At 45.0% G+C, this 21,449-nt stretch overlaps 1 protein-coding gene across 5 annotated transcripts in view; it reads right to left on the bottom strand.

The window, feature by feature from the left end:
- Positions 1–21,449, bottom strand: part of LOC142292353 (uncharacterized) — a 102,108-nt gene that overhangs the window by 75,512 nt on the left and 5,147 nt on the right. For 3 of the 5 annotated variants that reach the window (XM_075337672.1, XM_075337669.1, XM_075337670.1), the window contains exons 2-10: positions 17,035–17,181; positions 16,754–16,922; positions 16,556–16,670; positions 8,370–8,515; positions 8,090–8,257; positions 7,883–8,006; positions 7,665–7,762; positions 4,648–4,729; positions 1,414–3,201 (exon numbers count right to left, since the gene is read on the bottom strand). The exons of 1 other annotated variant lie outside the window; for it this stretch is intronic. In XM_075337672.1, the coding sequence (XP_075193787.1) occupies positions 2,441–3,201; positions 4,648–4,729; positions 7,665–7,762; positions 7,883–8,006; positions 8,090–8,257; positions 8,370–8,515; positions 16,556–16,631 (1,455 nt within the window). In that variant the 5' untranslated portion in view covers positions 16,632–16,670; positions 16,754–16,922; positions 17,035–17,181 and the 3' untranslated portion in view covers positions 1,414–2,440. Of the gene's footprint in view, positions 1–1,413; positions 3,202–4,647; positions 4,730–7,664; positions 7,763–7,882; positions 8,007–8,089; positions 8,258–8,369; positions 8,516–16,555; positions 16,671–16,753; positions 16,923–17,034; positions 17,182–20,960; positions 21,137–21,449 lie in introns of those variants that run through there. One more of the 5 variants, XM_075337671.1, reaches the window with a different exon arrangement.

Raw genomic sequence — 21,449 nt, forward strand, 5'->3', positions numbered from 1 at the left:
TTATGATACATACATTGCCCATGTTGGCTTCCAACAATAGTGCAAACATTTTCCACAGTGCTTTACATACATCAGCAATTTAACTTCTTTATCAGTATATCCTTGGAGTGTTGTCCTTGGTGGGATTTGAACCTAGAACTCCAGCGTTGCAAAACTGCAGTGCTAACCACTGAGCCATCGTGCCACCCAAATGAACACCTGTGGACAAGAGACTGTTTTATCCATCAAGTTTTCGTCCTGTAGATAAGGTGGTGCTCTCCTCAAGGTACATCTGTCTTACGTTACCTTCTGATAAGTTGGGCCCTTGCATCATCATTCCCTTTGAGGTCAAACAAACTGATGCCACGTCCAACAAATTTATAAGTCCTACCTTGCTACGCATTCCCAACTCCTTCCAGATATCCCTTCTTAAAATCCATGATTTTGAGCCACTTCTTCACAAATCCCTGTGCCATGCCTTCACCTTGGAGGATGTCTTTGAGGTCAAAAACATCCTGACCATGAACAAGGTGAGAGGTAAAACCCATGTTCTGGTAGACTGGAAAGGATTTGATCCTGAAAAGAGGTTGTGGGAGCCCAAAGAGAATGTTCATACCCCACTTCTGAAGAGATTTTGTTTTGGGCTTGGAAAGGAGGGGGCATAAAGAGGGGGGGTACTGTAATGCCAGAATCCCTGAAGTGACACAGATATACCACCGCAGCCATCCTGCTGTCCCTCCTTGTGTGCCGGCTCCTGTCATGGCCCCCTGCTCCTAGGGCCTGCAGGTGTACTAGCAAGCTCCTTAGGGCGTACTCGCTTCCAATTTTTAAAGGGGAAGCTCGCGCAAACCGGTAGTATTGCTGAAAGGCACTTGGTATATAAGGTACCTTCCCCCACTAGGAAGTGCCTGAGCAACATAGTTTCTAGTTAGAACTGTGACTGCTAGTCAGTTGTCAGGTCCCTGAAACCATTTCTGTCAGCCCGAACCTGACCTACCAGTCAGTTCTCAAGCCTGTCCTACATGACAGAACCCGTGTCTGTCATGGTAGCCAGCATACAATACCAGCCGTCCAGTCTGAACCAGTACCTCCATCCATCCTCCCTATGATCCGGTTCCATTCCTGCCTATAACTGAGTCCCTGGCCCTTGTGGTCAGCTGTTGCAGCACGGAGAGTGCCCATGAGTGGCACCTGGTGTCTCCCAGCAGCCAAATTCAACCTCACCATCAGAGGCTCTGGTCAATACCCGGTAGGCACTTTGTTACATCCATCCAAGGTAAACCCAGTCCATGGCGCAGTGTGTCCACACCCACATGCATGACAGAAATGTTATCTATGAACATTTTTGTGTGGAATGATTACCTGTTAAAAGTGAATAAAAATTCAATGTCTAAAGTTTGCAAATTTTACTACATTTTTGCAAAATTTCCAATATTTTCATAAACATAGGAAAAGTTTATTGACCTACATTCGCAGCTATCATGAAGAATGATGTGCCATAAAAAATAAATCCTAGAATGACTGGGATTGGATGAAGCTCCAGATTTGAGAAGTCAGATTTGAGAATTGGGGTCTATCAGGAAGGTCACAGCAGAAATAGGTGTTAAAGGATTGATTATTATTATTTTTTCTTTAAAATAAATTAAATAGCACATGAAAAAAAAGCAACTTTATGATTATTTTGATAGAGAAATCCACTTCTTTCTCCACCAGGACTGGTCAGTCTCAATTAAACCGTAAAAAAAAAAAAAAAATGTATTCAGGTCAAGACAGCCCTTCCTGTTACTGAGACAGCAGATGACAGTTGGTGGTAATAAGATTCTATGCAGAAGGGAGGAGCTGGAGGAGACTCAGACATTCTGCTGCACGTTCTCCTCAAATTACTTATAATTTAAGACGTTGATCAAAAATTAACAAATTTATTCAAGTAAAATTAAAGTGTCCTAAAGTTTGAAAAAATATTTTTGTATTTTCCAGAATATAAACTTTTTTGTAATTTGTTCCACATGAAATCAGTAAAATGGCTGCCATTTTTTGAAATTGTAGAGGGGGCAGCAAAGGGTTAAAAAAAAAAAAAAATATATTCATTTCACTGTTCTCCCGTATCACCATCTGATCCTCCCCGCTTTTTTTTTTTTCCCATCCTACATTTATTATTGTGTGGTTGTCTGGAGAGACTCCTAAAGAAAAATAACTATCATTCAATCTGCAGAGAGTAACAGCTGCAAATATTGAATTTTCTCAAATCCGTTTATTTTATTTGCAAAGCTTGAATTTGCCAAATCAAGCTCTAGTGTTAATCCAATCCTTCTGTGATGTCTAACAAGACTGGAAAATATTTTACCTATGGATCCAGTCTTCTCCCCTGTGTGAGCGCTCTGATGACCAACAAAAGCTTATCCGTAAGAGAAACATTCTGTGCATTATGAACAGGAAAGTGGCTTCTTTAGTGCATGAATTCTTAGGCGTGCCACAAGGGTTGATTTATGAGTAAAATAGTTCCCACATTCGGAGCTAAAGGCCTCTGCCCTGGTGGAGTTCTCACATTTCCAAGAAGACCTGAGTTTTGCTTAAAATCTATACAATGTTCAAGACGTGAATATGGCTTTACACTTGTGTGTCGTCTTTGATGTTGAGTAAGAGAATATCTCTGGATAAAACTTTTACCACATAATGAACATGAAAATGGCTTCTCTCCGGTGTGTGTTCTTACGTGATCAACCAAATAGGATTTAAGGCGGAAAGATTTTCCACATTCTGAGCAAGCAAACGGCTTCTCCCCAGTGTGCGTTCTCATATGGTAGTGTAATTGTGATTTACGAGTAAATTGCTTTCCACATTCCGAGCATGAAAATGGCTTCTCTCCTGTGTGAACTCTCTGATGTATAGCAAGGAGCGACTTATAGAGAAAAAGTTTCCCACATTCTGAGCACGGAAACCGCTTCTCTTTTGTGTGAACTTTTTGATGCTCAGCAAGAAGATGTTGATGGGGAAAATGTCTTACACATTCCGAACATGAGAACGACTGTACGTTTTTGTTACTGCACTCGTTTGAGGGAAGATTAGACTTGTTTTTTAAATGTTTTCCACATTTGGAACGAGCAGAAATTTCATCCATTTTAGGTTCAGTTCTTTTTTCATCTATCGGAGATTCATTATCTTCCACTTTGACGTGAAGAGGTAAAAGGAAGTTTTCTTTGGAATTTCTCTTACTATCTTCACCTGGAAAAAGAAAAAAAAAATCCATAAATTATGTTAGTTTACTAATTCTATACGTAATGCATGTATCAGCAGTCAACAAGTCAAAAGGGGTATTGTTTTTCATAGAGAAAATATCAAAACATCCCGTCAATAATATCTAATCAATCATATACAGAGTGTCCACCCATATCCTATCCACCGCCAATAACTTGAGAACGTCGGCAGCTATAGGCATAGAAGTGGTGTCTAGGTATAGTAAAGTAGCTATGCAATGAAACTACCTATAGCGCCACCTGGTGGAAAACAACGGAGTTAGCATTTTTATCTCGAAAACAGAATGAGAGAGAATAAAAGTGAATTACAAAGTTGTAGGAAATCATCAATTTAATATGAATCGACACCTTGCATACAGAAATGCTATGATATGAAACCCATGACCCCCCAAACATTGAATGCTGGTCACGCATATGGCGCTCATTTACCTTTGATGCTCAAGGTGGCCACCGTCAGCTGCAATGCCCATCTGGACAGCATACTGTATCTTGCTCCACGTTGTTCAGTATGGTAGGTGACACGTTTGTACAAGCATCTGTGATACGTCGTCGTAGGTCCTGCAATGTTGGTGGAGGGGTCGCATACACCTGCTGTTTGATGTCACCTCACAGAAAGAAGTCCAATAGGGTCAGGTCAGGTGAGCGGAGGCCACTCCACACAGCCACCATACCCAGTGACTTGTAGGAAGATCTCCATGAGGTATCGCTTCATGTCCGCTGCCTTGTGAGTTTTACTCGTTCTAATCATAGCATTTCTGTATGCAAAGTGTCGATTTGTATTGAATGGAAGATGCCCTGCAACTTTGTAATTTACTTTTTTTCTCTATCTTGTTCCGTTTTCGAAATAAAAAATGCTAACTCCGTTGTTTTCTACCATGTGGCCCTGTAGGTGGTTTCATTGCGTAACGCATGGCTACTTTACTATATCTAGACACCACTTCTATGCCCATAGCTGCTGCCGTTCTCAAGTTAATGGCGGTGGACAGGATATGGGTGGACACACTGTATATAACGCAATCTACAAAAATGATCTGTCAAAGAGCAAATGAAGCCTAAGCGAGAATTTATAACGTTATAGAATTATATTCGTGACGGATGGCCTCACGTTTCAGCCATCGTTCTAAAATTATTTGTCTGTCGGAAGGAGACAGCAGACAAAGTAACTTTTTTTTTGTCTACGTCGAAAACACGAACAGCGACGTATACGTTTGTTTTAACTGAGCATGCTCAGATGGGGTGTAAAAACTGATGCGACGTATCAGTCTCAACAGTTTTTCCACAATCTGCGACGGATCCGTCGACCCAACGGATTGTGACTGTTGGCAAAAAACTGATGTGTGAAAGGATCCTGAGAAAACCAGCAGGGCAAGGAAGACTGACACCATAAATACCTGGATCTAGGAAAGGCTCTTACCATTCGTTGTTTGTGATATTGGTTTTCCGAATCCTTTCGTCGTTCCACAAGGAGTTTCCTCCACAGTCACAACAGTAAAGACCTAAGAAAAAAAAAAAAGAAGACATTTACGTTAATTTCATATCCAGGACAAGGTCAAAATTCCCGAGATGTCATGAACCAATGTATCCTAAAAGAGGATTATCTCATCTTGATGGAATCAACAACCACATTTTTTACCCGTCATAAATGTTCCTGATTTTTTTCTCCTGGAATATGAACCACAAAGAAAGTTTTCGTAGTCTCCAGCGCTCACAATAAGAATTAAACTTGGATATTTTACTATTTATCTTTCACTTAAAAATTCACAATCTCATACAAACTAAAATAATCCCGGAAGACACTGACGAGTTTCAAACAAAACAGAATGATCCTAAATCACAGACTCTCTCCATTTCTGAATTTTGGTTTAACAAGCATATCCCATCCAGATAAAGCGCTGTAGAAGGAAAATGCCACAATTTTCCATTAATTTGCATAGCTTAAAACGTGCAGCATCACATTTATAAGAAACCTACATGTCATCCCCAGTATGTCCAATGTCATCTCACTGACTTTGATGCAGGCTCAGTTGCTGAGCCCGAGTCTTTCCTAGCAGATAATGGCTTTAGCATCTGCCTTTAGAAGCCACAGATAGAATGTAGCTCAGTCCGCGCCTGTGGACAGCGGCATTTTACAGGTTGTCACAGTAGCATTCCTGCCTCACCGGCATCGAGGGGAATAGTTCTAACTGCCCATTAGTGACGCGATCGGACGGCATAGATGGGCGGGTCTGCTGAAGACCCCTGAACCTGTCAGGACTCTGGTGCCTGGGATTTTAGGAGAAAGTGATTTTTTTTCTATACACAACAGTACTGTAGTATTGTTTCGTATAGCAAAAGCAATCCACTGGATCAAGTCCACTGAGAGGATATAAAATACGGGGGAAACCCCCCCCCCACAAAACTTTTAGACACATCCCCAATCACACTGACATGACAGAGATTACAATGACTGTGACAACAAAAACTATAGAGAAAACGACCACAACAACGATTTCCGAGACTACAGAGACCATGAAACAACTTTTCCTGAAATTACAGAGTCCCTGACAGTGACCATTAAAGACACTACACAAAACCCAGAGACTACAGAGTCAATCACAGTGACCATCACAGAGACTACAGAGGCCATTCCAACAGCCATCACAGAGACTACAGAGGCCATTCCAACAGCCATCACAGAGACTACAGAGAACATAAACAATGAATGCCTGCGATGCCTGATGAATAGACAGAGGCATTGAATATCTTCAATGCAATTTATTAGATCCTGCAGGTTTCAGAGTTATCCAACTCCTTCCTCAGGGTCAAATCCCATATGTGGTGCACACTGTAGTATAGCCTTGTAGCTATATTACAGAGATTACAGAGAACATCTCATAGACCATCACAGAGACTACAGAGACCAATACAGCGACCATCTGACTAGAGATTATAGAGAACATCTCAGAGACCACATACATTACAGAGAACGTCACAGCAACTATCAGAGAGACTCCAGAGACCATCACAAAGACTAGAAAAACTGTTCCAGCAACCATCAGAGACTCCATAGAAGATCACAATGACTATCACATTATGCTGATAATTACATCTACATAGCAGAATTATATATTTAGGGCTCATTCAGATGGCCGTTCCGTTTGTCCTGGTCATTTGCGGACCTACTGACAGGACCATCTTGCCCTGCAGTGACCTGGGCTGACCTATTGAGGTTAGCTCAGGTCACTGCACTGCTCTCCTAGCCAATGGGGAACATTCTGTTTCTCACTGACTGGGAAAGTGAGAATGAATTATCGTGGGACCCCCTTATTGGATTACGCCGGACCCGGATTTGTTTTTGTTTTCCAATAAATTGGTGAAAGAGGGAATGTGTTGGGGATTGTTTTTTCAAATAAAAAAATTTTTGAGGTCTATTTTTTTTTTTTTATTACTGACTGAGTTAGTGATGTCGGGTATCCGATACACGCCGTGAGATCACTAACCTCTGGGCTTGATGCCAGGTGACATTACACAACTGATATCAACCCAATATATTACCCTGTTTGCCACCGCACCAGGGCAACAGGATGAGCCGGGTAAAGTCCTGGGACTGTCACATCTAATGGATGCGGCAATTCCAGCCAGCTGCTGGATGATATTTTTAGGCTGGGGGGCTCCCAATGACGTGGGTCTCCCCAGCCTGAGAATAACAGCCAGCAGCTGTGAGGCTTTATCTTGGCTGGTATCAAAATTGGGAGGGACCACTCAGTTTTTTTTAAATTAGTTAATTATTTATTGTACTGTACAATATAGACTCACCCACCGGCGGCTGTGATTGGTTGCAGTCAGACAGCTGTCACTCAGCGTGGGGGCGCGTCTAACTGTAACCAATCACAGGTGCAGGAGTGAATATGTATGAGCCTAATGAGCGGCCTGCTCGGAAAGTACAAAGAGCTGTCGCGTGAGCAGTGTGAGCTGCGCCAGTGATTGGTGAGTATGTAACGCTTGCTCCAACCCCTCTGCGTCAGATTCTGTTCCATAGACTTTATATGGGGACCAGCATCTGGCAAGATACCCTGGACTGCAAGTAACTCTCCTTCCGTTTATTTACGGTCCGCAATAAAATGCAAAAGTTACACGCATGTCACACGGACCGTATACTGAACGGAACAGTATGGATGTGGTTGTCACACAAATGCATCTGTAGAACAACAGGACCATTTTTTGTGGACCGCAAAAATGGAATGGTTGTGTGAATGTAGCCTTATCCTGATTGAGTATCAATGGTCAAGTGAATGTCCAAACCAGAGGAAATTTTTCAATCATCTATTAAAGCAAAAACTATATCTATAGCTGCTACAAACCCCAGTGGACGTCTACACCCCAACGCTGCTGGTGATCACTAGAAAGCTTCATTACATCAGTCTATAGAGTATTTCAAGAAATCTCATCTACCTGATGATAAAGGGGAACATTCGGCTTTTCCTCTGGAGGATCCTGGGAATATAGAGGACAGGGACTTCTCTCTGGTGGTTTTCTTGGCCAGGATCCATCTATAGGAAATATACACAGGGACTGAATACATCGTCTACATGTGATGATCAGATGATGGGGGGAGTCCAGGTGAACTTAGACCCGGCCTCTCCTCTATAATCAGGACGGTCTCTCCTTACCCGGAGATGTGAGGGGCTGGAGATTCTCCATCATGACGTCCTTGTACAGATCCTTGTGTCCTTCTAGATACTCCCACTCCTCCATGGAGAAATAGACGGTGACGTCCTGACACCTTATAGGAACCTGACACACACAATGAGCCGTCATTAGCAGACCCCTCCCCCGGTGTTATTATATAATGTCCCAGCATTCCCGGCAGCGCTCACCTCTCCGCTCAGCAGCTCAGTGATCCTGTGGGTCAGTTCCAGGATCTTCTGCTCATGTATCAGTGAATGAGGTAAAGGCTCGGTGATGGCACTCGGGGTCCTGCTCTGTCCTCCTGATACACGGGGGGTCACACACTCCCCAGACGACGTCTTCACTACTGTGTGATCCTGTGTATGGGGAGACGCCGGTCACTACATCTATTCTGAGGATCCTTCACCGTTCCCTTCTTTTCCTTGCATTATTCCTAGAGATCAGAGTGATGTGATGTGAAGCGCTCACCTCTCCAGTGATCCAGTAGATTATCTCTAGGGTGAGATCTAATATCAAAGCAGCCATGTGGCTCTTCTCCTGCTCCACCCTTGATGTGTCAACAATGGGAAGAGCCATCTTCCTCCAAAGAAAATGTAGCTGTGAAGGTCGTGAACCTGAGGAATTACAAGAAAAACAAGAATGAGTGGATGGAAGATTTGATATGGGAGAACATGAAGAATGATTAGAAGTGGAAATTAATTCTACTCAAATATAAGAAAACTAAGAAGTTGGTGGTGAACTGTAGCAGAAAAAAGACAGAATGTCTAATTGTCACTACTGGTGGTCAGGAGGTAGAGCAAGTGGAGAGTTACAAAAATGTGGGGGTCCACCTGGACAGCAAACTAGACTGGAGGTGCCATACAGAGAGAGTCTATAATAACGGGATGATCAAACTCTGCTTCCTATGTAAACTAAGGTCTGTGAGCAGCAAAATGTTAGAAATGTTCTACCAGTCCGGAGTGGCAAGTGCCATCTTTTTTGCAATCATATGCTGGGGACGTAGTATGCAGATGTCTAAAGCTAATAAGCTCATCAACAAGGCAAGCTCGGTTGTTGGCCGTCATCTTAACACTTTTGAGGAGGTAGTAGAGAAAAGAACTCTGAAGAAATGTATGTCGATAATGAACAATAATGTACAGCCATTATATGAGCAGCTCATGAGATAGAGGAAACCTTCAGTAACCGTCTAATCCTACAAACGTGTAAGAAGAAAAGATACAGGAAATCATCTGTGCCGAATGCAATCACCGAAGTGTGAAATCCTCAAAGTGAAGGTCGCTTTATTAGTTTCCCTGTGATGTATGACCTGTAATGTAGAATATTCTTCTGTCAATGCTACGGTCTTGTTGTGTTAATTCAGTAATTCATGTTTTTGTTTATGTTGTGCTGCTGTGATATCAGAATTTCCCTTAGGATCAATAAAGTGTATGGTATGAAAACGTTTTTGAGAATACGGACTTTTATAAATTCACTTTACTCAGATGCAGCAAACGTGTGACGATCAGTGACCTCCGAGGCCTGGTCACGGCTTAGAATGAACAGGCCGGCAAATTCGGCTCATGAAAATTCGTTGAATTCTTATTTTCATATCCGTTCATCACTATGGTGTCTCTGTCCAAGCTCCAGTGCCGGACTTTACCCCTTTCTCTGATTCCCCGATACTTCTGTGCTAGACGGCAGTGGATTTATATAGTAACTGGGCAATCACAGCTGATATCATTATCTAAGCTCTTATATAGCCGGCCATGTGCTGCCTGAGTATACCGGTATTACAGCGCTCTGCTTCCAGGGGTTTGTCTGCAGTTAGATCTCACTTCCCGTTATGTTCAGCTCCGAACAGGTGCTCGAATAACGGTTCTGCCGCTCCAGGCTGTCGTCCTACAACCAGCTACTATTACCAAACCGTCCTCCTATTCTCACCTTCATCTCTGCTGCAACAAGGTATCTGAGGGTGATCTCCTCTCTGCTTTCTTGGTGCTGCCTTGTCAAATTGCCTAATCAAGTGATCAAGGGCGGAAGCCTGAAACATGTTTGGATATGTTTTCCTGCTATAACATGGATTTTACTGCACATCAATGAAAGGTGATTTTATTCATCAGTCTATCCAGCTTGGCTACATCTGGAGCTTCATGTGTATCCAGCTCTGCTACATCTGGAGCTTCATGTGTATCCAGCTCTGCTACATATGGAGCTTCATGTGTATCCAGCTCTGCTACATATGGAGCTTCATGTGTATCCAGCTCTGCTACATATGGAGCTTCATGTGTATCCAGCTCTGCTACATCTGGAGCTTCATGTGTATCCAGCTCTGCTACATCTGGAGCTTCATGTGTATCCAGCTCTGCTACATATGGAGCTTCATGTGTATCCAGCTCTGCTACATATGGAGCTTCATGTGTATCCAGCTCTGCTACATATGGAGCTTCATGTGTATCCAGCTCTGCTACATATGGAGCTTCATGTGTATCCAGCTCTGCTACATCTGGAGCTTCATGTGTATCCAGCTCTGCCGCAACTGGAGTTTCCTGTGTGTCCAACTTTGCTACTTCTTGAGTTTTTGTGTGTCCAGCTGCTCCACCGCCCGACATTTCGAATTCTACTGTATCATTGTTTTCAGTCTGTGCTGTTCACATTCACCTATGGCTTAGAGAATCCACCGCACCCACTGAGCCCATAAAATCAGTCACTATGTTGGCTCTGAACAGTTTTGTGTCCCTTAGTACATTTTGACTGTCTGTGCAGGCGGCTATCTGGCTATGCGGACGGCTGTCTGGCTGTGCAGAGCAGGGTGGTGCGACGGGTGTCTCAGATGCTCTGGCTTCAAACAATGGTGCCCTGAGGTGAGATATCGGCTTGTCATTGAGCCAAGAGCTCCATTTCTTTGAAGCCGACAGAGCATCTGGGACACTCGCCGCACCATCCTGCTCCACACAGCCAGTACAGACTGACCGCTGGTAGCACAGACTCCAACGAAGCATCGCCTTATTGCAGCACGACCCCTGCCTCCTGTGAACCTGCTCCACCACCATTGCGCCCCTCTCCAGTAAGACACCACCGGAGTATTAAGACTGAACCCATTTTTTAACCTCATTTATCTTTAAATTGGGGTGCATCTTATAAAACGAAAAATACGTTATCTATCCGTGCTATCCCAGTACCCGTTCTACTGCTGCTGAGTTGAACAGTTGTCGTGTGGCAGCAGATCTGTTCTAGCCACCATGGAAACTGCTGGAGGAGTCTCCACCTCAGAGCTGACACGTCTAGTAAACTGGATCAAACAAGTCTAGTCAGAAGAGAAGGAGGAAGCTTCCAGAATCTCTAATCTCTATCCCAGTCCATGCTGAGGGGACATCTTTTTCTTCATATAATCACCTCCACAGAGGAGTGAAGCTCCATACAGCCAAGACATCAGGCTGAACACGTGCTCTCCTGCATACTGGTTTCTTATGCACTTCCAGACAGAACCAGTGTAACTAGTCTTCTATGCCACAAACTCTGTCTGCCCGACCCCCTACAATAGGGAACTGTAGCGCCAAAACCGTGAATAGCTCCATACCACTAGTGTGTCGACACATGGTGCCAACCCGTGAAGGTCCCTCCATCAGCGAAGCATTACCTGGACTGTCCAGAATATTACCTCCAACATGCAAGTGAGAAAAACTGTGCTCCGGCCGCCCGGACAAGGACTGTGCTCCGGCCGCCCGGACAAGGACTGTGCTCCGGCCGCCCGGACAAGGACTGTGCTCCGGCCGCCCGGACAAGGACTGTGCTCCGGCCGCCCGGACAAAGACTGTGCTCCGGCCGCCCGGACAAGGACTGTGCTCCGGCCGCCCGGACAAGGACTGTGCTCCGGCCGCCCGGACAAGGACTGTGCTCCGGCCGCCCGGACAAGGACTGTGCTCCGGCCGCCCGGACAAGGACTGTGCTCCGGCCGCCCGGACAAGGACTGTGCTCCGGCCGCCCGGACAAGGACTGTGCTCCGGCCGCCCGGACAAGGACTGTGCTCCGGCCGCCCGGACAAGGACTGTGCTCCGGCCGCCCGGACAAGGACTGTGCTCCGGCCGCCCGGACAAGGACTGTGTTCCGGCCGCCCGGACAAGGACTGTGCTCCGGCCGCCCGGACAAGGACTGTGCTCCGGCCGCCCGGACAAGGACTGTGCTCCGGCCGCCCGGAGAAGGACTGTGCTCCGGCCGCCCGGAGAAGGACTGTGCTCCGGCCGCCCGGAGAAGGACTGTGCTCCGGCCGCCCGGAGAAGGACTGTGCTCCGGCCGCCAGGAGAAGAACTGTGCTCCGGCCGCCAGGAGAAGAACTGTGCTCCAGCCGCCAGGAGAAGAACTGTGCTCCAGCCGCCAGGAGAAGAACTGTGCTCCAGCCGCCAGGAGAAGAACTGTGCTCCAGCCGCCAGGAGAAGAACTGTGCTCCAGCCGCCAGGAGAAGAACTGTGCTCCAGCCGCCAGGAGAAGAACTGTGCTCCAGCCGCCCGGAGAGGCCAAACTTGCTTGTTGTATAAGGAGAAGACACCTTGTTTCACAGGCAAAAAACTGAGTTGGAGGCTCCTCCCAACTATTTCCATGGAAACTTGTGAAGAGAATGAACACCTAACTTTCATATGCATACATTGACCAATAGATGGTAGAAAAGTAAATTTAACAATTCCCAGTGTACGCACAGCATAACACAATGCATTACATACTGCCTGACTGACAGTGCACAAAGTAATCCTGGCACACTGGAACAGATCTACTGCCACACGACAGCTGTTTAACTCAGCAGCAGAGTGAGAACTGGGATACCACATATATATATATACAAAATATTACACACACACACACACACATTTATACACATATATTGCGCACACACACACATACATACATAACACACATTTATACACATTACACACATATAGCAAACACTTATTGAATACATCCATATATATATATATATATATATATATATATATATATATATATATATATATATATATATATATATATACACACATTTATATAGATACACATCACACATACTTGCAGTTTTTCATGCAGAGAAGGAAAACTATCCACAAGAGACAGGAGGAAAGACAAATATACCGGAGATATGGTCACTGAGTCTTCTCCGATCTCCGGGGGAGGTTTTCTGGGAGGTTTCCTGGTTTTGTGATGAGATTTGTCTCCTCCATTCCCCTCAGTCCTGCAGCAGAATTTCCTGTCCCCTGTAAACTACATCTCCCGGTATCCCGTGCGGCCCCTCCAAGTGTAGGAGTCTACGTTGCGTGGTGCTAGAATGTACAGTCGCCTTGTGGGTTAGACGTCATCTGATCACGTGACTCTGCAGTCACATTGTCCCTTGTAGGGGTGCACGTTCCAGTTTTGCCTCCAGTGCGCACCATCTTCTGGTGTCTGAGATTGTGTCTGGTGGGATATTGGGGTGTCTGTTGAAATCACAGGTTGTATAATAGGGGGTACTGGTAGTCTGCGTGGGATTTGGGGTGAATGTATAATGTGGGTGGGGGTGTCTGTGTGGGACATCAGGGTATATAATGGGGAGGGGGATGTCTGCTGAATCAAAACATACGCTTCTGACAAACCGATTACAAAATAGGACTTATTTTTAAATGGCTGTTGTAGCTTTGCTCAGGTGGTGTGTGCTTGCTCTGTGCTCTGAGTTTGTATACCCTGATCTTTCCTGTCTGACTTTAGATTTGCCTTCACCATCCGTTTGCCAAGCCCCTTTGTTTTGATCCGCTACTTTCTTGGAATTCTGACCCTGACTGTTATCCGACTAAACTTTTGTCTTCAAACTCTGTTTTTTTTGCAAATTCGGTGTTCAGCCCAAAAACCGAACATCAGGTTTGCTCATTCACTACTGCCTGCATTAGCCCATTCCACTCTCTGACTGCCCTCAATGTCAGAAAGTTTTTCCTAATGTCTAATCTGGAACTTGTTACTTTTATTTTCCTCCCATTGCTTCTTGTACTTCTTTATACTAATGAGAATAGTGTGGTTCCCTCGGACTACCTTTCAGATATTTGTAGATCGCTATTAAGTCTCCTCTCAGCCTTCAATTTTGCAAACTAAACATGCCGAGTTCTTTTAGCCAGTCTTCATAGGTCATAGTTTGCAGACCTTCTACCATCTTGGTTGCTCTTCTCTAAACTTGCTCCAATATATTGAGGTCTTTCTTGAATTGGGGGGACCAGAACTGTACACAGTATTTCAAGTGGGGTCTGACCAGGGGCAGAGTATAAAGGAATAATGACCTCTTCTCATCTACAGTGCTGTGAAAATAAATTGGGACAATGCATTTTTTAAGTAAAATTGTAAGTTGGTTACCAGTCAGTGATTCAAACCAGTTTTAACTGCTTTGAAAAGGGAAATGTGGAAGAAAAAGGAAAACGACACCAAGAACTAATAAAACACTTATCAGAAATAGTAAAATTAATGCAAGAAAAATAAGTAAAGACCTCCAAAGAGACATGCGCTGCAGGTATTGATACAGGACTAGCGATTGGACTGTACAGTGCAGGCTTCTGGAAGTTGGTCTGAAGGCAACAAAGCCAGTAAAGAAACAACTTCTGACATCTCCAATGAAGGCAAAACGATTCGCATGGGAAAAATATTATAAATCTTGGACAACTAGCCAGTGCAAAAAGGTAATTTTCAGTGATGAAACCCATCTTTTTGTTCAAGGGTACAGAGCAAGTGTTGTTAGAAGAAGCAAAAATGAGCCATTGCGAGCTGATCATATTCAACAAACTGTAAAACACCATCAAAAACAGATATTTTGGGGCTTTTTTACAGTTGATGGTGCAAAGAGCTTATTTCCTGTTGATGGTGTGATGAATTCATCCAAACACATAGACGTTATAAAACGTTTTATTGTGCCATTCATGCGTAAATTTGAAGGGACATTCCAACAACATTGGGCTCCATGCCACAATTCCAAGTATGTGAAGAAATTCCTGGAAGTAAATAAAGTTAAAGTGCTGGACCGGCAATTCCCCAGACTTAAGGGCACTTTACACGCTACAATAAATCTTACGATGTGTCGAGGAAGGGGGGGGGGGGTCACGTCGTAAGTGACGCACATCCGGCATCGTAAGTTATATTGCAGCATGTGACAGCTACGTGCAATTGCGATTGAACGAAAATCCGTTCATCGCATGCACGTCGTTCATTTCTCAAAGATTGAACGTGTGGGTGTGCAATGTTCCCGAGGCAGCGCACATCGCAGTATGTGACACCCCGGGAACATTGAACACAGCTTACCTCCGTCCGCGGCTCCCGCCGACAATGCGGAAGGAAGAAGGTGGGCGGGATGTTTACGTCCCGCTCATCTCCGACCCTCCGCTTCTATTGGCTGCCTGCCGTGCGACGTCGCTGTGACGCCGAACGTCCCTCCCACTCCAGGAAGTGGATGTTCGCCGCCCACAGCGAGGTCATATGGACGGGTAAGTATGTGTGACAGCTTTAAATCGATTGTGTGGCACGGTCAAAAAATTGAACATGCCGCACATACCATGGGGGCAGGTCATATTGCATACGATATCGTATGCGAAATCGTAACATGTAAAGCAGGCTTTACATCCTATAGAAAATGTGTGGAGCATTGTGAAGAGACGTCTTGGCAAAATGGACTGTACAACCAAAGAACGCATGATAAACAGTGCCATAGAAGTGTGGTTCCATGATGAAGATTTGAAGAATTTATGCAACAACTTGGTAGAATCAATGCCAAAACGCATTGAAAATCTCATATCTGCTAAAGGAGGACATATTTCTTACTAAAATTGGTATGCAACAGTGTATTATAACATTTTATTATTAAATATTCAAAAATGTGGGGATTTTTTTGCTTTGTCCCAATTAATTTGCACAGCACTGTAGATTCAATGCTTGTTTTGATACATCCCAGAATTGTTTTAGCCTTTTTACGCGCAGCACCGCACTGTTGTCTCATGTTGAATCTGAGATCTATTATGCCCAAGTCCTTTTCCCCGATGCTATCACCTAGTGCTATTCCTCCGATACTATATACGGTTTTTACATATCTTTTACCCTGATGTAGGACTTTGCACTTGTCCCTGGTAAACCCCATTCTGTACTCCTCAGCCCATTATTCGAGTGTCTAGATCCTTCTGAATACGCTCTCTTTCCTCTCTAGTGTTGCCTCCTCCTCCTATCTTAGATCATCTGCAAATTTTATGAGTTCACCACCGAGGATTCTCAGTTCTTTTAAACATTTTTTTTTAGCTTTTTTTTTCATGAGCTCCTCAGAAAAATACGGTTTGTTTGTGGCCTTTCCCTGATGAAGAAGCCGATGTAGGCTTTGAAACGCGTAGAATTAAACCACAGCTGATATCCTCCATTTAGATTAAACCACAGCTGATAATAACTTTCACGATTGTGGACTCATCATCCTTATACCAGAGGGGCAGTGCAAAAAAGATACAGATAAATATTCATCACGCTCATCCTCCTCGCCTTTGGATGTGCAGCAGCCTTTCGTTATATGTCCATTACTATTCTAACCAGGTGAGCACACCTATTATTTCTCCTATCCTCCATTCCACCGGATAACACCCTATACACTTTTCTTTCCCCCAGCATATAATTAGGATAATTCTATAATCAGGATTGTCTCCTCTTACCCGAATATGTGAGGAGCTCCATCATGACGTCCTTGTACAGATCCTTGTGTCCTTCTAGATACTCCCACTCCTCCATGGAGAAATAGACGGTGACGTCCTGACATCTTATAGGAACCTGACACACACAATGATCCGCCATTAGCAGACCCCTCCCCCGGTGTTATTATATAATGTCCCAGCATTCCCGGCAGCGCTCACCTCTCCGCTCAGCAGCTCAGTGATCCTGTGGGTCAGTTCCAGGATCTTCTGCTCATGTATCAGTGAATGAGGTGGAGGCTCGGTGATGTCATTCGGGGTCCTGCTCCGTCCTCCTGACACATGGGGGGGTCACACACTCCCCAGACGACGTCTTCACTATTTTATGATCCTGTGTATGGGGGGACGCCGATCACTACATCTATTCTGAGAATCCTTTACCGTTCCCTTAATTTCCCTCCTTTATTCCTAGAGACCAGAGTAATGTGATGTAAAGCTCTCACCTCTCCAGTGATCCAGTAGATTATCTCCAGGGTGAGGTCTAACATCGGAGCAGCCGTGAGGTCTTTGCACTGTTCCATCCTCGAGGGGTCAACAATGGGAAGAACCATTGTCCTCCAAAAAAAATTGTAGCTGTGAAAGTCGTGAACCTGAGGAATTAGAAGAAAAACAAGAATGAGTGGATGGAAGATTTGATATGGAAAGAACATGAAGAATGATTAGAAACAAGTGGAAATTAATTCTACTCAAATATAAGAAAACTAAGAAGTTACATAGTTACTTAGGTTGAAAAAAAGACCTAGGTCCATCTAGTTCAACCTTCCTCCACCAGTTCTACATTTGGTCACTAAGTCATTTATAACCAACAATGTTTTGTGTACTGAGGAAATGATCCAGTCCTTTTTTAAAAGCTGTTCTAGTATCTGCCATTACTACCTCTTGTGGTAGGGTATTCCACAGTCTGACCGCTCTAACTGTAAAGAACCCTTCCTATTTAGGTGTCGGAATCGCTTTTCTTCCACTCGCAGTGAGTGCCCCCTGGTCCTCAGTACTGTCTTTGGAAGGAATAAGTCATGTGCCAGTCCTTTATATTGACCACACATGTATTTATACATATAAGTGACATCTCCTCTGAGATGTCTTTTTTCTAAGCTAAACATATCTAACTTTTTCAACCTCTCATCATATGGGAGGTCTTCCTTTCCTTGTAGTAGTCTAGTCGCCCTCCTTTGAACTGACTCTAACTTCTGAATGTCCTTTTTAAAATGTGGAGCCCAAAACTGGATCCAATATTCCAGATGTGGCCTTACAAGTGATTTATAGAGGGGTAACAATACGTTGGGATCACTGCTACAGTTCACCACCAAGTTGGTGGTGAACTGTAGCAGGAGAAAGATGGGATGTTTAATTGTCGCTACTGGTGGTCAGGAGGTGGAGCAGGTAGACAGTTACAAAAATTTGGGGGTCCACCTGAACAGCAAACTAGACTGGAGGTGCCATACAGAAGGGGTTACAAGAAGGAGACGAGCAAACTGCAAGCTCGGTTGTTGGCCGTCATCTTGACACTTTTGAGGAGGTGAATAATGAACAATAATGTACAGCCATTATATGAGCAGCTCATGAGACAGAGGAAACCTTCAGTAGCATTCAGTAACAGTCTAATGCTACTAAGGTGTAAGAAGAAAAGATATAGGAAATCGTCTGCGCCGACTGCTCTGGGAATGTCCAACAATCACCGGAGTGTCAAATCCTCAAAGTGAAGGATGTTTTATTAGTTTAACCATACTGTATGACCTGTAATATATAATATTCTTTTGTTAAATATACTCTCTTGTTTCATTGATTACGTAACTCATGTTCTGGTTAATGTGTTGCTGTGACACCCGAATCTCCCTCGGGATCAATAAAGTGCATGGTATAAAAACATTCTTTGAGAATAGGAACTTTTGTAAATTCACTTTACTCAGATTCAGCAAATGTGTGAGGATCAGTGACCTCCGAGGCCTGGTCACGGGTTAGAGTCAGCAGGCCGGCAGATTCGGCTCACGACTGGAGAAAGAGGCAGCTTTGAGGGCCGGACGGCGGACAGCAGAGGGGCTGGACAGGTGAGTATCCTTTTTTTAATGTTATGTTTGTCGCGCTGTACGGGCTGGACAGACGCCAGAGCATTTTAGGGAACAATCAATTCACAGAGAATTTGTTTGCTTCAAATTTAATTTCCCAAGAAAATTTTTCGACTTTGTGAGGATAATACTTGGCTTCTATGCCCTTTGAGCTCCAAGTTAATAAGATTTGCTTTATAAGCGCTTGGAGAAATCAATGCAGCACAGCCAAATGTGGTGTACTGAATTATTCTAGTTTATTACATCATGTATCCAGTTTATATAGTACCTCACACAAAGAAATTACCATGCACCACCAATAAGAGCCGCAGGGGTGTGTGCAGAAATGTGAAACCTCCCCACCATCAGTGTAAGCTGCTGAACCCTATGACATCATTCAGTTATAAGACAAGATGGTTTCTATAGAATACAAAATGGCTTGTATTCTCTCACAACTTCTAATTTTCATATCTGCTCATCACTACGTGTTCAAGCTCCAGCACCGGGATTTGCCCCTTTCTCTGATGCCCCGATACTTCTGTGCTAGACGGCAGTGGATTAATATAGTATCTGAGCAATCAGAGCTGACGTCATCATCCAAGCCCTTATATAAACAGGCCATGCGCTGCCCGAGTATACCGGTATTACAGCGCTCTGCTTAAAGGGGTTTGTCTGCAGTTAGGTCACACTTCCTACTACATTCAGCGCCGAACAGGTGCTCGAATAATGATTCTGCTGCTCCAGACTTATCCTGCAACCAGCTATTGCCAAGCCATCCTACTTCTTCTGTTCTCACCTTGTCTAGTTGCCTCTTAAACTTCTCTCAGTTATCCTGGTAATGCTGAATCTTGTACTATTCTTGTGCAACCTGCACATATGGCTCAGCTACACCTGGAGCGCCGCACGTGCCAGGGTCAGCTACACCTGGAGCGCCGCGCTTGCCAGGGTCAGCTACACCTGGAGCGCCGCGCTTGCCAGGATCCCAAGATCTCCGCTCCCCACACACACACAACCCCAAGATCTCCGCTCCCCCCCACACACAACCCCAAGATCTCCGCTCCCCCCCACACACACACAACCCCAAGATCTCCGCTCCCCCCCACACACACACAACCCCAAGATCTCCGCTCCCCCCCACACACACACAACCCCAAGATCTCCGCTCCCCCCCACACACACACAACCCCAAGATCTCCGCTCCCCCCCACACACACACACAACCCCAAGATCTCCGCTCCCCCCCACACACACACAACCCCAAGATCTCCGCTCCCCCCCACACACACACAACCCCAAGATCTCCGCTCCCCCCACACACACACAACCCCAAGATCTCCGCTCCCCCCACACACAACCCCAAGATCTCCGCTCCCCCCACACACAACCCCAAGATCTCCGCTCCCCCCACACAGAACCCCAAGATCTCCGCTCCCCCCACACAGAACCCCAAGATCTCCGCTCCCCCCACACAGAACCCCAAGATCTTCACTCCCCTTACACCGTCATCTCCAGGGTCTCTCCCACGCTTCTCTCTTACTCTGGAACTTACTACCCCAATCAGTCAGACTTTCTCCCCTTCATCTACGCCCCCTTGAAAATGGAACCGGACTCCCCCAATGACTGTGTCTGCACCGATCATGGAGGTATACACACATATACTATAGCACACACACAGATAATTATATACATGTACACACGAATTACACACAAGCATGAGATCTACATACATAATTGCCAGTTGCAGATGTAACCGTATCCCACAATGCACTGCGGCACTGTCAGTTGCGCAGCCGCATTTCGCGCCCACATCCATGGTAACCAGGGACAACAGTGCAGGCGGAACCCGAATTGTGGGCAGAGTGAGCACAAGTCTGTTCCCAGTGTAACACTGTGCTACCCGCACCACATCCAGGTGTAATGAGGTGTTTGCGATGTCACGGAGCAGTGAGGAGGTGTGGCCGGTGTGTCCGCCCTTCCCTGACACCGCCATGCCTATGGCTGGTCACCAGATCTCCTCTTCCGGCTCCAATCCATATGGATAGCGACAGCGCTACAAAGATATAGTCACACATACCGAGATCTATACCTTACAAAAATGCATATTTTATACATATATTATACATAGATATGTGATACATATTATATCCTGTACATTATTATATATTATTAGCACAGATTATATATCTATCACATGCAATCTACACACAGTATATATATATATATATATATATATATATATATATATATATATACATATACATACTATCACACATGTACACACATACATACAATCATACATTATATAAATATATATATATATATCTCACACATTTGCACTTTTCCGGGAACTTTGTATGGAGCCGGGGGAGCGGGTGTCAGGGCGGATCCTCCCCGCACTGTGAGGAGACAGGAGGAGGAGGCGCACATATACCGGAGAGGAGGAGGAGGAGCACATATACCGGAGAGGAGGGAGGAGGAGGAGGAGCACATATACCGGAGAGGAGGGAGGAGGAGGAGGAGCACATATACCGGAGAGGAGGAGGAGGAGGAGCACATATACCGGAGAGGAGGGAGGAGGAGGAGGAGCACATATACCGGAGAGGAGGGAGGAGGAGGAGGAGCACATATACCGGAGAGGAGGGAGGAGGAGGAGGAGCACATATACCGGAGAGGAGGAGGAGGAGGAGCACATATACCGGAGAGGAGGGAGGAGGAGGAGGAGCACATATACCGGAGAGGAGGGAGGAGGAGGAGGAGCACATATACCGGAGAGGAGGGAGGAGGAGGAGGAGCACATATACCGGAGAGGATGGAGG

Source organism: Anomaloglossus baeobatrachus, chromosome 2 (genome assembly GCF_048569485.1).
Source record: "Anomaloglossus baeobatrachus isolate aAnoBae1 chromosome 2, aAnoBae1.hap1, whole genome shotgun sequence".
NCBI classification, from domain to species: domain Eukaryota; kingdom Metazoa; phylum Chordata; class Amphibia; order Anura; family Aromobatidae; genus Anomaloglossus; species Anomaloglossus baeobatrachus.